Source organism: Haliaeetus leucocephalus, unplaced genomic scaffold, assembly GCF_000737465.1.
Source record: "Haliaeetus leucocephalus isolate CR32 unplaced genomic scaffold, Haliaeetus_leucocephalus-4.0 Scaffold162, whole genome shotgun sequence".
NCBI lineage: Eukaryota > Metazoa > Chordata > Aves > Accipitriformes > Accipitridae > Haliaeetus > Haliaeetus leucocephalus.
The window spans coordinates 4,716,930-4,731,250 of NW_010972598.1; the positions used below are offsets into that span (position 1 = coordinate 4,716,930).

The window sequence follows — 14,321 nt, forward strand, 5'->3', positions numbered from 1 at the left end:
GCCATGCAGCGAGGGGCGGGCTGCCGCCGCCAGCGAGTGCCGCTCACGGTCGACGAAGTGGCAGCAGTTGGGCGACCCTCCCTCCTCCTCCTCCTCCTCCTCCATGTGCAGCCAAGCTTTTGTCTCATGTCTAAAGTGCTGCTGCAATAATGTAAATATAAAGTAAAATACTGTGTGCAGAATGGCCTTGTCAGCTAGTTGCATTATTTACTTGAGCTAGCTTAAAGAAATTAATTAGAAGTATCTTCAGGGAAGAGCTTCCAAAAGATAAGATGCAACTCTTCATTAAAACTTTTAATTAAAATGAAACTTTCAGTCTCTGCTAACAGTGTTGTCTCTGTGTTGTCACAGTGTTGTGTATTTGTGAAGTGACAGTGTTTAGCAGTGTAGAGGTGTTCAGATTGTTCTGTAACCTACATTCATGTAACATCAGCATTAATGTATGCAGATAAGTGCATCTGTTTTAATGCATGGTTTTGGGCCATCTTTCTAAGAAGTTGCAAGATACAAAGGAGAAAAGGTGATAGACCTGGGAATCCATGTGAAATTACTGTTTTACCCTGAAAGTCTCTTTCATTTGCCCGGAGGAAGAAGTTTCAACTCCTAACTCAACTCTAGTCCTACCTTCTTCTACCTGGAAAATTGCATATATATGTTCCTTGTCCGTGACCATATTCTTTCCAGCAGTATGACTTATGGAGTATTTGTTTAAGCTATTTTTTATTTTTAAAAACTTACTTTGCTAGAACTTTTTGAGTCAAATGATGCTCCGTAGGTAGCACTGCTGAAATGCAGCCATAATGCATGTGTTGATGAATATACAGAACACAAGTCAGATTTGATAGAAGTCATTATTCCTCCTTGAAAGGAAGGAATGAGAGAAAAAAGCACATGAGGAATAACACAGTAAAATAACAATATGAACTTTCTTTAAATGGATATGCAGGTGAAGTTGTAGAAGTGACACCAACTGTCCAGTACTAATGTCTACAATGCTTCCTTGAAATAAGATCATTGTAAACGGTGTCTGCTAGTTAAAAGGGACTTAAAATTGAAAGTATTTTTCTAAGCTATTCTACAATGACTGTCGCTCAATTGTTTTTTTCTGCCTGTCCTCCCCATATCCCAGCTTTCCTCAAGAATTTTGTTTTTTCAGGCTTAAGACTTAGATCCATAAGCTAGTGCTGCTGGCAAATAATTGTTGTTTAGCATAAGCTGATGTAACTTACTTGTTGACCAACAGGACAAAGTTGTTATTGGAGTTGCTTACGATTGCACGGACAAGATGGTTTATTGGACAGACATCAGTGGCCCTTCAATCAGCAGGGCTAGCCTGCATGGTGGGGAGCCAACAACTATCATCAAAACAGGTAACAGCACAAAATTCTTCCTCTTGCTACTCTCTAGGAATGGCATTGGAGACTTGAATTTAGTAATATGTACTTCCTAGGTGTGGCCTGAGCTGTAGCATTACAAGTTGATGTTATTTGGATAAACAATAACCAACAAATCTGGATAACATAAAATGAAAAAAGATCTGTTCCCTATGCGATAGCCCTTCACTGCCTTTCCACTGCTAAGATAGGCGAGAAGTTGGTTCTCTTTAAATAAACTACATTTTAAGGCCAGAAGTGGGAGCAGCATGTCACTGAGATATTTCTGTCCTTATTTGCAGTTGCAGGATACCATATCTGTCTAACTGTTGAGTGTCTTGTGAACATCACTGGGGATGTTTTAATTGAAGTTTGAGGGATTTGAAAGATGAATCAAGCTGCTGTGGTGATTTTAAAGCATATCTCAAGGCACTGATGGGTGCAGGGTTCAGAGCCTCATAGCTTGGTCTTTGGACAGTGTCTCAGTTCCTTACAGGAATGTTTAGAGGGTTTCTGCACCCAATTACAGTCCTAGGCTGTGCTTATATTCTTGCTGTGTTTAACAAAGAAAAGAAACCCCTCCTTTGGATGCTTTGTCACTTCTGGGGAGGAATCTTGAGGTAGGCTTGAGGCCTTTACTGCTCTTCACCTGTGGTGGCATCCTTAGGGCTGCCACTATAGTAGGGCAGCACAGCTAGTACTCTCAGGGCAAATCCCCCAGGTCATGACATCCTGGATTTTTAAAGCACACTCAAGACCTCACTTTCCTATGTTGAGGACTGGCTGTGCTATGTTGTGCCCAGCCTGGCAGCCTTTGTGTAGTCCACCTCTTTTTTAGTCATGTCTTGTCAACCCTACTGATCAAAAAGGGTGGTCCAGCATCTTTCCTGAAAAGGTCCCTTGTTCCTTGTTACAGTTTGTGTCCTGTTCTTACATTTTTTCTCCCAACACTCTGCTGCTCACTGCAGTCCAATTTCACTTTCATTAGAACGGTAAGTGTAAGCCCGTGCATCTTAAATATGAAAACCTTTTTTTAAATGGAAAGGGTTAAAGGGAAGGACAGGTTTGGAGAAAAAAGTGAATGGGGAAGGGCATTAAAAAACCAGCAAGAAAAATAGGTGGAGGGACTTTCTGAATCCTAGCGTCCTCAGGATCCTAGAACTCCTGTGAAGTCAAAATACTCAGGAGTTCACCCTTGCTTCAGATCCTTTGCAGCTATTCTCACAAAAATTTAGAAAACTATTTTAGCAAAATGATCAACCAGTTTTAAAACTCTGCAATAAATTTGCTTTAGTTTTCTTTGGATGTGTTGATTATCTCTACCTGGAGTTTGTGCTTCAGAACAGCCAGTTTGCTGGGACTCCATTCAGGCTCTTAGGAGCAGCAGAGAGATGGGGGCAGCTTGGATCCTACCATTGTCCTGGGAGGGGAAAAGGGAGAGCTTAAGGCCATCCCTAACCATTCCAGCAATTATGGAGCTTCACATTTCTGTACAACTTGATGGCTGAGATGTTTGTAAGACTTCTTTTTCATCCCAACATATTTAATCTGAAAGGGACTCTAACCTGTAGTGCAAGCATGTGCCTCTACAACTACAAATTCTGTGGGGAAACAATTTCCAAATTCCACTAATAAAGTATTTTATCAGATTCTGCACTTTAAAAAGTGAGGAAAATTAGTGTTGCTAAAAATTTTATATGGATATAAATTTGTCTAATGAGAGTGTGTGTGCACGCATTAAAAATCTTGCAGCGTATAAAATATTTTTAAAATATTTGTGAAGGCTGTCAACTAAATTTGATTATTTTAGGTAATTCAAGATGCTTCAGTGCCACATGGAAACCTCATGGTTTTTATCTGCTACAAAAAACATTGTATGTGTAAGGACATCTCATGATTTTTGTTGTTCACATAGGAAGTGAATGCCATTCCTGAAGAGATGTTGAGCGATGTTGCACTTTACTTTCTGTATGTTAACGGGCTCTTCAATAAGGAGTCAGAACAAAATAAGGTTGAATATTCAGTATTTGAATGGATGTCTTCTATGCTGGCCAAAACTGAAACTTTAAAATTTCAGGAAATAGGAAAATGCCTCCCTCTCAGAAGACTCATAAGAATTCTTTGTTTTGTTTTGATCTTTGCCTTTTTCCTCCTGTGAGCTGCAGCTGCTTTCTTCAGTTCGCATGTATTTTTGTGGAATGCACTACTTTTTTGTTTGTTAAAGCTCTTGTGATCCAAGTTGCATTGCTTTGCAGAAACATGTTTTATTGTGGAGCCCCATCCAGTTCTCATCTATCCCTGCAGCTGTATAGCCTGTGGAGGCTTACTGAGCTCTGCAGCTGTGGAGGCAGACCGGGAAGGAGAGCTTTCCTCTTTGTTGGAGGTGCTTAAGTCATATCAGCCGTACGTGTCCTGTACAAGCCTGTCCCCAGGGACAGAGCCTGTGACTGTAGCAGGCCTGATGACAATACAGCAGGAACACATTTGTGCCTCCAGAAAGACTGGTGATACATGAAGCCTATATATTCCCTCATTCCTCCACGGGGGATAGTTTTTTCTGGCTCATTGTCAACCAGACAGGAAAGATATTTACTTTAGACTTCTTTAAATCTCCTGGCATATAGCTGAAGCAAGGAAACTAAAGCAAGGACCCTAGTCAGGGAACAGGGGCTCCTGGGAATCGGTGGCAGCACATCGTTTGCCTGCTACCTTCTTCTGTTTCCTAAAAGAGGCTGGGAGCTCCTCCACCACCATTTAGTCAGTGATCCTCTGATACCAGAGACTGGGGATTGTCGCCACCATTACCTCAAAACAAGGCTGCTCTCAGCAGCCTCTACCATTAGCAAGAAAAGAAGTGGGAACATTTGAGGGTCTGAAGTATATGTGAGGTGGCTTCTTGCAGATGACAGGTGTAGCTCTACAGAGGCACTTGGAGAAATACAGGTAGTAATGTGAAGTCAGTGTAACTAAGTTAAAGTATGCCCAAGTGCCCTTGGGAGGAGTAAAGAGATGATTTACATTTACTTTCTTGGGTCCTCCCTGTGTATGAGCCATGACTCAGAAGCAGTGAGATACATCTTATTTGTTCTTTTCTGCCTCTTCAGCAATGAATATACATCCAAAATGTCATGTGTACAGGTTAAGTGTGGTAAGTGTAATCCACCTGTGTGAGACAACAGAGGCAGTTTAGGCTATTGTGCCAACTATTATTCATAGCAAAGTCACAGTAGCAAATTTTAGACAGCTGTACCCAGACTAAATGCCTTTTCTCCAGAAAGGTTGTTTGTGTCACATACTGTTTATTTAATGGCTGTCAGTAAATAAACTTGAGAATTAATAGAAGGCTATTGGGCCACATTCTGTCATTCTTGGATATTTACATGATGTGTGGATCTGCACTTGAAAGGTGGGGGTTTTTTGTTTTTTTTAACAGCTGGCTGGTATGAAGGGTCACTTCACCTTTTTTGGGGAGTGACTGTGTACAATTCTTTCTTTTTGTTTTGGAACTGAAATTGGACTAAAATTGATTTGTACCTGGCTTTGGCTTCATTACATCACACAGCCTTCCTGCTCTTTTTCAATGGATGTATGAACCTTGAAAATTATAGAGCAGTTTTTCCTAGTGGCTGAATTAAACCTTGGAGTGCTATATATTTATTCTACTTCCTTCATCTGAGTTAGAAATTACTAATGCTAAAGCAGAAAGATCATTATCTGCTATTTCCTGTTGCTTTTGGAACAACTAACTGTCCAAGAAAAACTGTGCACATACAGTACTAAAACATGTTCCAAAAAGGATTGCACTGCAAAAACAAAGAACTGGATCTAAATTCCATCAGTTAGCTAATATCATTATCTCTAGTGCGTTGGAACTTGATTATCTTTAAGTATTGCATTGGCTAAACTTAGCATAAATCCAGTTTTCAGGAGGGGTGCCGTGTATGCCAGTACTAAAGAAGGGGAAATATTAAGGATTATAAAATCCATTGTAGATCTTGGCCTGCTAAGGAGGGTAGAATAAGATTCTGACAATCTCTACTGTTTATTTCTCTATCAACTCTTTTTCTGTGTCTACCCCCAAAGGAAAGCTTACATGCATGATGAGTTGGTTCCCCATAGAATTTGTCATTCTATGTATTTATGAAAGTTCTGTGTATTTAAACTTCATAAGGTAAAATGCATATTCCTCTTCCAACTGCTATGAAGTAGCTTTTGTTGGACCACAGCCAGAAAACTGAAGAAAACTTATCTCAATTAGGAGTTATGCTTATGAGGCTGACACTGTGTATTAGGAATAAATATAATGCCTAGGCATGTTTTTCTCTGTTCTTCTGCAGACTTGGGAAGCCCTGAAGGGATAGCTGTAGATCATCTAGGTCGCAACATCTTCTGGACTGACTCTCAACTGGATAGGATAGAAGTGGCTAGGCTGGATGGGCGCCAGCGTCGCATCCTTTTTGACACTGGCCTGGTGAACCCCAGAGCAATTGTTGTGGATCCTATGAGAGGGTATGGATATGTTGTCAAGAGATATGTGCAAAGCTTGAATTTATTTATTTATTTATCTATTTATTGATTTCTTTATCATGAGCATATACTCTGAGCCCATGTTTTTAGGCTGTCTGTAGACAATAATAGGACTATCTTTTCCTAAAACAACTAACAAACAGAAACGGAACAATCTACTTGTGTCCTGTGTCTGAGTGGTAGACTGAAAATAAAACTTCTAAAATGCCTGCTAGGTAATAATGTGATATTTTATTGAGAGGTTTGTCAAATGCTTATTTGAACCTTGCTTTCAGTACATTGTTTGCATAATGACAAGTGTTGCTCTTACCTAAAAAAATTTTTTTTTGCAAGCTTACTGGTCTAAAATACTAGATTAAGCAATCTTGTATTTTCATTTCCATCATGACAGCCCTTTTTCCTGTACAGTGTTCCTTCTTTGAAAACTCCCATGGTGTCTCTTGTGTCATCATTTTCACTTCTGTCATTCAGTTGCCTGAGAAGGTCCTATTAGGCTTCTATTTGAATATGCTGATAAGCACATACTTTGAAAATTAAGCCTATAAGCTGCAGTCACAGAAATAGCCTAGCAGAGTGTCAGTAGGAAAGTGTTAAATGTTTTCAAGTTATGGTTCCAGCCTGCAAAAATGAAAGTATCTAAATACTTTTATGTAGTCTTTGATCTGTTGACATTTTTTGTCTCTGAATATTGGAAGAAATACAGGGAAAATTAAAACTACTACAGAGTCCATGGTAGTGCTGCATGTCTGTTCATTACTGTCTGAACTTGCCTGCTATTGTCCTAGTGCAACTTTCTATATAGCATGGCCACTGCTGAGAAGAGGCATTTCAGTCAAAATACTCAGAAGCACAGAAGCAAAGAGGCTTTCTTTTCAGTCTTGAATTGCTGGAAAGCTCTACTAAATGATTGCTTAATTGATATAGTAGGTGAGAATTCATTTATGAACAAAAGTACTATATTGCTCAGGGAGAGTTTTTTGGAAGATGCATCCTCATTCCAGATGTTTGCAAGCAAAGTTTGTAGTGGGAAAAGAATGCATGTGATTCATGAAAATTTGAGTGGTACAGAATTAAATGAAAAAGTAATGGTATTGATTTCTCTAATTCCTTTAACATAAAATAAATTTTCACATAATAGTGGGGTGAAAACATCTGCGGATGTATATCAAGTGACAGCATAATAAGGAAAAAACGAATGCACTTCGTGGTGTGAGAGAAGGGGAAAGGCAACAGTGTAATCAGACTGAAGAGAGACCTCTGTTCATGCAGAACCCCACTGACGGAGTAGGGCTCTGGGTTCAGGTCAAGCAGCACGGACTTTTGTCTCCTAGTAGACTGTGTGTGTGTGTTAAGGAGTAAACAACAAAGGTGCTTGCATTGAGGGGCTATGTAAATTCTCAGCCACAGAAAGTGCATCCAAGGAAAAAAAACACCACTAACAAATGGCCATTAATAATAAAGCATCAGTGAATTAATGGCCCTCTCTAGGGTTCTCCCCTGACCATGAACTACTCTGATTCCACTGTATGTTGCTTACTTGGTGACCAAAAAGAAAAATGTAGTTTTGAATGAATCCCACAAATGTATGCCAAATGCTCCTGCTGTTTAGATTGAGCAGACATGATGGGTGGTGAGGAGGAGAACTGTAGACATACATTTTGAATGGTCCTTAGAACTGTTAAAATACAGGTCTTTTGCCTGGCATCTTGCACATAACCTAAGCAGCGTAGAGAAAGTATTTCTTCTCATCTGTGTGCTTGGTTTTTTGTTTTTAATGGAAGGGTAACATTTGCTACATCTTTACTAGACTTTTGTTACTTCTATTTCAAAGTGCAATGTGGTCCTTCTTATTTATTTAAATGATTTAGGGTGTGTGCATGTTCCTTTTGTGTCCTTAGCATTTTCCTTATTTAAAACAATCTTTTGAAATCAGTTACTGTCTTAATTCTTGCCTTTTTCTTCCCCTTAAGAAACTTGTACTGGACTGACTGGAACAGAGAAGATCCTAAAATTGAAACCTCATACATGGATGGCACAAACAGAAGAATTCTTGTTAAAGATGATCTTGGGTTACCAAATGGACTGACATTTGATCCTTATTCCTCAATGCTGTGCTGGGTAGATGCAGGTAAAGCGATGCTAAAATTTTTCTTCATAATAGTAGTTGTTGTGGTTTAAATCCAGCCGCAACTAAGCCCCGCACAGCTGCTCACTCACTCCCTCCCGCCAGGATGGGGGACAGAATCGGAAGAGTAAAAGTGAGGAAAGTCGTGTGTTGAGATAAAGATAGTTTAATAGGTAAAGCAAAAGCCGTGCACGCAAGCAGAGCAAAACAAGGAATTCATCCACCACTTCCTATCGGCCGGCAGGTGTTCAGCGATCACCAGGAAAACAGGGTTCCATCACACCTAATGGTAATTTGGGAAGACAAAACACCATAACGCTGAGCATCCCTCCCTTCCTTCTTCTTCCCCCACCTCTATATGCTGAGCATGACATCATATAGTATGGAATATCCCTTTGGTCAGTTGGGATCAGCTGTCCTGGCTGTGTACTGTCCTAAATTCTTGTGCACCCCCAGCCTACTCACTGGTGGGGTGGGGTGGGGTGAGAAGCAGAAAAGGCCTCGACTCTATGCTCAGCAGTGATGAAAACATCCCTGTGTTATCAACACTGTTTTGGATTTATACTGCAAATATAGCCCCATACTAGCTATTATGAAGAAAATTAACTCTTATCTCAGTCAAAACCAGCACAGTAGTAGAATAAGTATGTCCAATCCTGAAATTATGCACAGCCAATTAATGTTTATAGCTCTTCGGGCTGCATCTTAGACTTCATGCCTTTCTTTTTGGCTTTAATAATCTCTCCATTTATTCATTGTGACTACCACTGTAGCATTCACATGAGACTGTGCAAGCTGAAAGATTTCAATTCTGATCACAAAGCTTTCTAGGAATGCAGCAAGTTTATATCTCTGTGTCTTTTATGTGGCTATCTCTTTAGGTAGTGCTTAGGCCTTTGTAGAAGAAGTTGTGAGTTTAAGACCAGGAAAAAAACCTGATTCATCTAATCTGGTGCTATTGTTCTAAGACATGTAACTTTAGGCAAAGTCTGGCTCATATTTGACTGAAGCAAGTCTTGAAAAAGCAATTCACACTAGAATTAAAGGTCAAGAGATGAAGGTTCTGCCACTGACCCATTGTTAGTTTTGTGCCATTGTCTTACCAGTAAAAAAAAGTGTGCTTTTAATTCTCATTTGAATATTTTTTTTTTTCCATCTTGCTGTCTTTCTCCCTGTAGACTCTGCCAGAGATGATCTCCTGTGGAAGTGCTTTTACACTTCAAGTGACCTTTCGAGTTTTTGATAAAATAAAAAGATTGATCTCTCTTTTTCATTGTAAGACACTTTCTCCAACCTACAAATATATCTCCTTGTGCTCTTTCTTTTCTTTTTCTCTCTTCCTCTCTTGTTCTCGCATTTGTCTCTTTTCCTTTTTCCCTCATTTTGAAACCCACTACTTAAGAGAAACCTACAGGTGTTTACATTCACTAGCAGTGTTCCCAAAGTGTGTAGTAGCTTTACAGCTAGACCTTTTTACACCCTATTTGCATCTACAAGTTAGATGTTCTTCGCACAGACTTGCCTTCATGGCCCAACCCAGCAAGCAGTTTGGGAACATGCTTACCAAAATGACTTTGCAAAACTGCCTTCCAGAGGAGGTGGAACTGGTTAGTGGTTGAAGTAGCCCTCCAGAATGGAGGAGACCTTCTGTCAGCTTCCACACCAGCCTGAGGATGCTGGTATCTGTAGCAGGAATCTCAGCTTGTGAGCAGTGTCTATGGCTGCACTAGACATCTGTGTTCCTGTAAGTTAGCTGGTGTGCTGATTAGCATAAGCACCAAAGTACTTTTCCATCCAATCTTTGGCACATGCGGAGATATGGCATGGGGAGGGCTTTCGCTAAGCAGCATACTGAAAGACTTACAGAAAGTTTTACTCTGTTCATGCTTGCATGCTTATGCTTGTCCTTCATCCCCCATGAGAGCTCTCTTGCTCTGATTCAAAGGCTTAATTGTTTCACTACACCCAGGTACCAAGAGGGTGGAATGCATGAACCCTAATCAGCTTAGTCGACGAAAGATTGTTGAAGGAATTCAGTACCCTTTTAGTGTTACAAGCTATGGGAAGAATTTATACTACACAGACTGGAGAAGGTATGTTATCTGCTAAAGAAATTATGGAGTGCTTTAATCTGTTCTTTTCCCTGGTAGAAACTGAAGTATATACTGCATTTCTCATGTCTGACCTCTCACACATTTCTGGTTTTTGCTTTCCTGGCAATAGCTGATGCAGGGTGGAGTGGATCTGTAGAGTTGACCTACTGATATTGCCAATTAACTGAGTTTTCATTTTCAGCATAGTGAGTTGTCCTCTAGAAAATGCTTTTAACACTGAACATTTTTGGGAAAGGAGTGGGAGCTAACATGTTTCCCTTATGGCTATACTTGCTGCATTGTAGAGGGCAGAAATTAGTCACTCATGGCTTTCTGTGTCCTGTATTATCTGAACGTTCAACCACAAATAAGAAAAAAACATTTTTAGTCTTGATGACACTTTCTTTGTTGCGAGTGATCTAAAACATTGACATATGATCAAGACTTCAGAGATTACTATATTTTCCATAAAAATATCCAGTCCATGCATTTTTAAATATTTATTTTTCCTTGACATAAATGGTTGTGTGGGTTGTATCTGCAAACTCTTACACAAATTACTCCATCAATTGCAGCAGGAAGAGCTATTAATGTGTGTAAGGATTTCCAAGCTAGAACCTAACAGCTGGGAAGTGCTATTCTAGAATAGGCTTGTATAAATGGGAAACAGTGTGTTACAAGTCTCTCAATTGACTGCCCTTTTATTTTTAGGAAGAAAAGATTGCTTATGACTAGCTGTATGCCTTCCGGATATCAGGCTTCACCTGAAATACAACATTATACATAATCATTATGCATAATAGCTGCAGTGTCAGCTATACCACAGAAAATGTCAGAGGGGCAGAATATTGAGAATGTGTCAAAACTACTAACAGATGTGCTCCTGTAGAGGGACATTGTCCTGTGTTTGAAGTACCTTCAAAATTAGTAAGGTGGCTCCCTGCTAAATTTGTTAGCTGCCTAGAATGAAGGTTATGACATATCTGAGTTGTCTAGGAAAGATGAGGTCTTGGAGGATTTTGCTTCTGGTGTCACTTCCTGATTGTAAAAAAGAAGCGACTTCAGATTTCTTCCCTTTTTTGGGGGGGGCGGGGTGGTTGTTTTTTTGGTTGGTTGGCTGGTTTGGTTTGGTTTCCCCTGTACCTCCACTTTCATCTCACTTCTCTATGTTCTCTTCTGCATATGCAGGGATGCTGTTGTAGCAGTGGATCGCACAATTTCAATAGAAAAGGATAACTTCCAGCCTCACAAGCGCTCCCGTCTCTATGGAATCACTACAGCCTTTGCTCAGTGCCCAGGAGGTAATCCAGAGGATTCTCAAGTTTTTACAGCTGTGCAACACCTTAGCATATAAATGAACTTAGTAGCAGCTCCCATTAACAGGCTCCCAACTGATCTAGGTATTACTGAAGAACTGGTTAATGTTTAGATTTCCATTTACTAAGAAATTAAAAGCCACCTAAATTTTTTTTCATAAAAGCGGTTGTTGTGGTTGCCATATGAAACCAGAATAAGGAGGGAAGAAGGGGCCTGTCCTATCCATTATGAAAGGACAAGTATATGATCAAGATGAGGATCTGACATGGCAAAAGCTGCTATGTTGTCATTGTCTAAATGGAAAGCTGTATTCATGGCTGAGGCCTTATTTACTTATTTTTAAGTTTAAACTGCAGAAATACCATGATTTTCCACATGTCCTTAATGAGATCCAGTGTTTTTAAAAAGGGAATGTTCAGAAAACAGCAGGTAGTAGAGTGGCTGGGCTGGTCTTTCTGCTCCGTTGAATGTTAAGTTTTTCGGATACATCATTGAAAAGCCCCTTGTGAAGCTCAGAAGAGAGGAAGTTGATATCCTTGAAATAACAATTTATTCTTTGGGAAGCAATATCACTGTTCAGTTATGTTGTTCTTAGCAAATCACAGCTAGGAGAAGAGTTCACTTTTTTTATTATTACAACGTGGCTGGAATGATAGTTTTGGTGTTTTTACTTTAGGCCTAAAAAACACCTGAGATAGTTTATCTTCAAATTATTCAATATATATATAGTAAAAAACATAATTTAATTTAATTGAAAGCTTGGTTCAGAGCTTAAAAATGCATATAAATGTCATAATTAAGAAATCAGTTATGTTGTTATTTCTAGTTAATTCACAGTTCCATTTTGGTAGGCAGTGTAAAACAAAACATCATTGTGTGCTGAGTAAATGCTTGTGTTTATAATATTCAGAACCTTGGTGTCATTTCTCATCATATGTCTGTTGCAAGTGTTTTTCTTTTTCTCTGATAGATGCCTTTCCCCTCAGATCCACTGCTCCTGGCACTGTCTTCTCTTTCATTTTACCCTCCAACATTAAGGCACTCCTCCCCACCCACATGATTTTTTTTGTTTTCATGGCTCATTCCTCTATGTTTTTGTAGTGGGTGGTACCCAGGGATGATGTTCTGTAGCATTTTGGACTTTGCCCCCTGTGTTGTGCTTTCTGTATTTCCTCACTCACTGTCTCTTGGTTCTAATGTCTGTGACCACTTGGCCAATTTATGAAGGGCATTTCAGGAACAGCCTGTTTTTTTCATGTTGCCTCTCCTGCTCTGTCCCAGTATCTGGGTCTTTCTTTGAGGTGAGTATCAGAAGCTGACACAAGGGATATGATGACTCCCATCTCCCCAAAGCAGTTTTGTTTCAATTTCATTATGGCTTGTTTCTCTAGTGTAGTCATGAAATCTGCACTTTTTTTGTATCTATGTGGTTTTTATGGCTCTTTTGCTTTTTTTTTTCTTTAACATTTTACACCTCTCTTCTTTCCTAGGACATAACTACTGTACAGTGAATAATGGCGGTTGTACTCACCTCTGCTTGGCTACCCCAGGAGGCCGTTCTTGCCGCTGCCCTGACAACACAGTTGGAGTGGATTGTATAGAAAGAAACTGAGCATTAAAATAAGCTTTAGAGCAGCAGACACCTTTTGAAAATGTGCTGTAAAAAATTCACTCCTATCAACACAATCAGGCCCTGAAGATAAGTGCTCCATGCTGCTGACAGCAAGCCACAATGCACGTATGCAGACGCACACACAGGCAATGACTGTTCTGTAGCAGTTAGGCAAGACAGAACCGGCCAGGTTGGGTCCAACTACATGTTGTTCCTTGTAGTATTATTTCCTTGCTTTTAAAGGTAAATGTGGACGCCTTAGGTGCAACTGTGCTGGGCTAGGAGGAAGTATCTCTTGGCAAAATTGAAGTAACAAATACCAAACAGAGTAAAGGGATGGCATGACTCAAATCCTGAGAGTGGGTTGTACCTCAGAGCATGCAGCAGTTATCGGCATAGTGGCATGCTTAGCCCATCATATATGCAGCTGGACCATATCTCTAGCTGAGAAACAACCAAAGGGTCCCAAGGATAAATAGATGTGGGTGAGAACACCCCGTAATACGACATTTAATGCCTAATTGCATTCCTTCCCACTACCAGTCCTTCCACTTCCAAAACTTGAATCTCAACTTTTGAGATTATGGAAATACTTTATCCATGTGCTGTGAGGGTAGTTCTCACCCTGGGTCATGTGTTCCTTTCCCACAGCACGTGATTCTTTTTAGGTAATCAGCACTGCTTAGTGGATGTATTTGAAGTTTTTGTTGGATTTTAAGAGATTTATTCTATTTCAGTCTGAGGTGGATTCCTGAGTAGTTTCCTAAAATCCACTAAACAAACTTCAGATATAGATCTCAATTGCTGATAGTTCATCGAAGAATGGATATTTATTCATTTGGAGGTGTTTGGTTTTAAAGGGACACACAGTCATATTTGTTTCCCAAGAGCTTTTAAAATAATATTTCTATGTTTTATTCTGTAAGCCTGAAAGTGGTCTTTGAATCCTATCCTAGTCATCTTTCTTCTTTAGCAAACCATGCCATGCCTTTTGTAGACCATGAGAAACCATGGCAGTTAAAAATCTGATTTCCAGAGAAGTCACCTGTGTCTTGGTGCTTAAAGGAAAAAAGATGGTGATGCCCAATTTGTGTACCAATGTTCAGTAACAGCAAAAAAGTATGCTGAAAATCAAAGCAGAGTTGATGTTTTTATCATCACCAAGAAGTTTGGAGTGGGGAGGGAAAATCAAAATGCATATTCTTATGTCAAATTAGCAGTACAAATCTGGGAGTGAAGTTTGGCTTCCACACTGTGTATTGGAAAGGAAGCTT

The 14,321-nt window shown here is 39.8% G+C and overlaps 1 protein-coding gene across 1 annotated transcript in view; it reads left to right on the forward strand.

Moving 5' to 3' along the window:
- The window catches only part of NID1 (nidogen 1), a gene marked incomplete at its 5' end in the record, with an annotated part of 45,842 nt that extends 32,347 nt beyond the window's left edge, over positions 1 to 13,495 (forward strand). The window contains 6 exons of the mRNA XM_010562948.1: positions 1,244 to 1,370; positions 5,711 to 5,882; positions 7,871 to 8,028; positions 9,995 to 10,118; positions 11,307 to 11,419; positions 12,926 to 13,495. Coding sequence (XP_010561250.1) covers positions 1,244 to 1,370; positions 5,711 to 5,882; positions 7,871 to 8,028; positions 9,995 to 10,118; positions 11,307 to 11,419; positions 12,926 to 13,047 — 816 coding nt within the window. The remainder of the gene's footprint in view (positions 1 to 1,243; positions 1,371 to 5,710; positions 5,883 to 7,870; positions 8,029 to 9,994; positions 10,119 to 11,306; positions 11,420 to 12,925) is intronic.
- Positions 13,496 to 14,321: the final 826 nt, after the last annotated feature.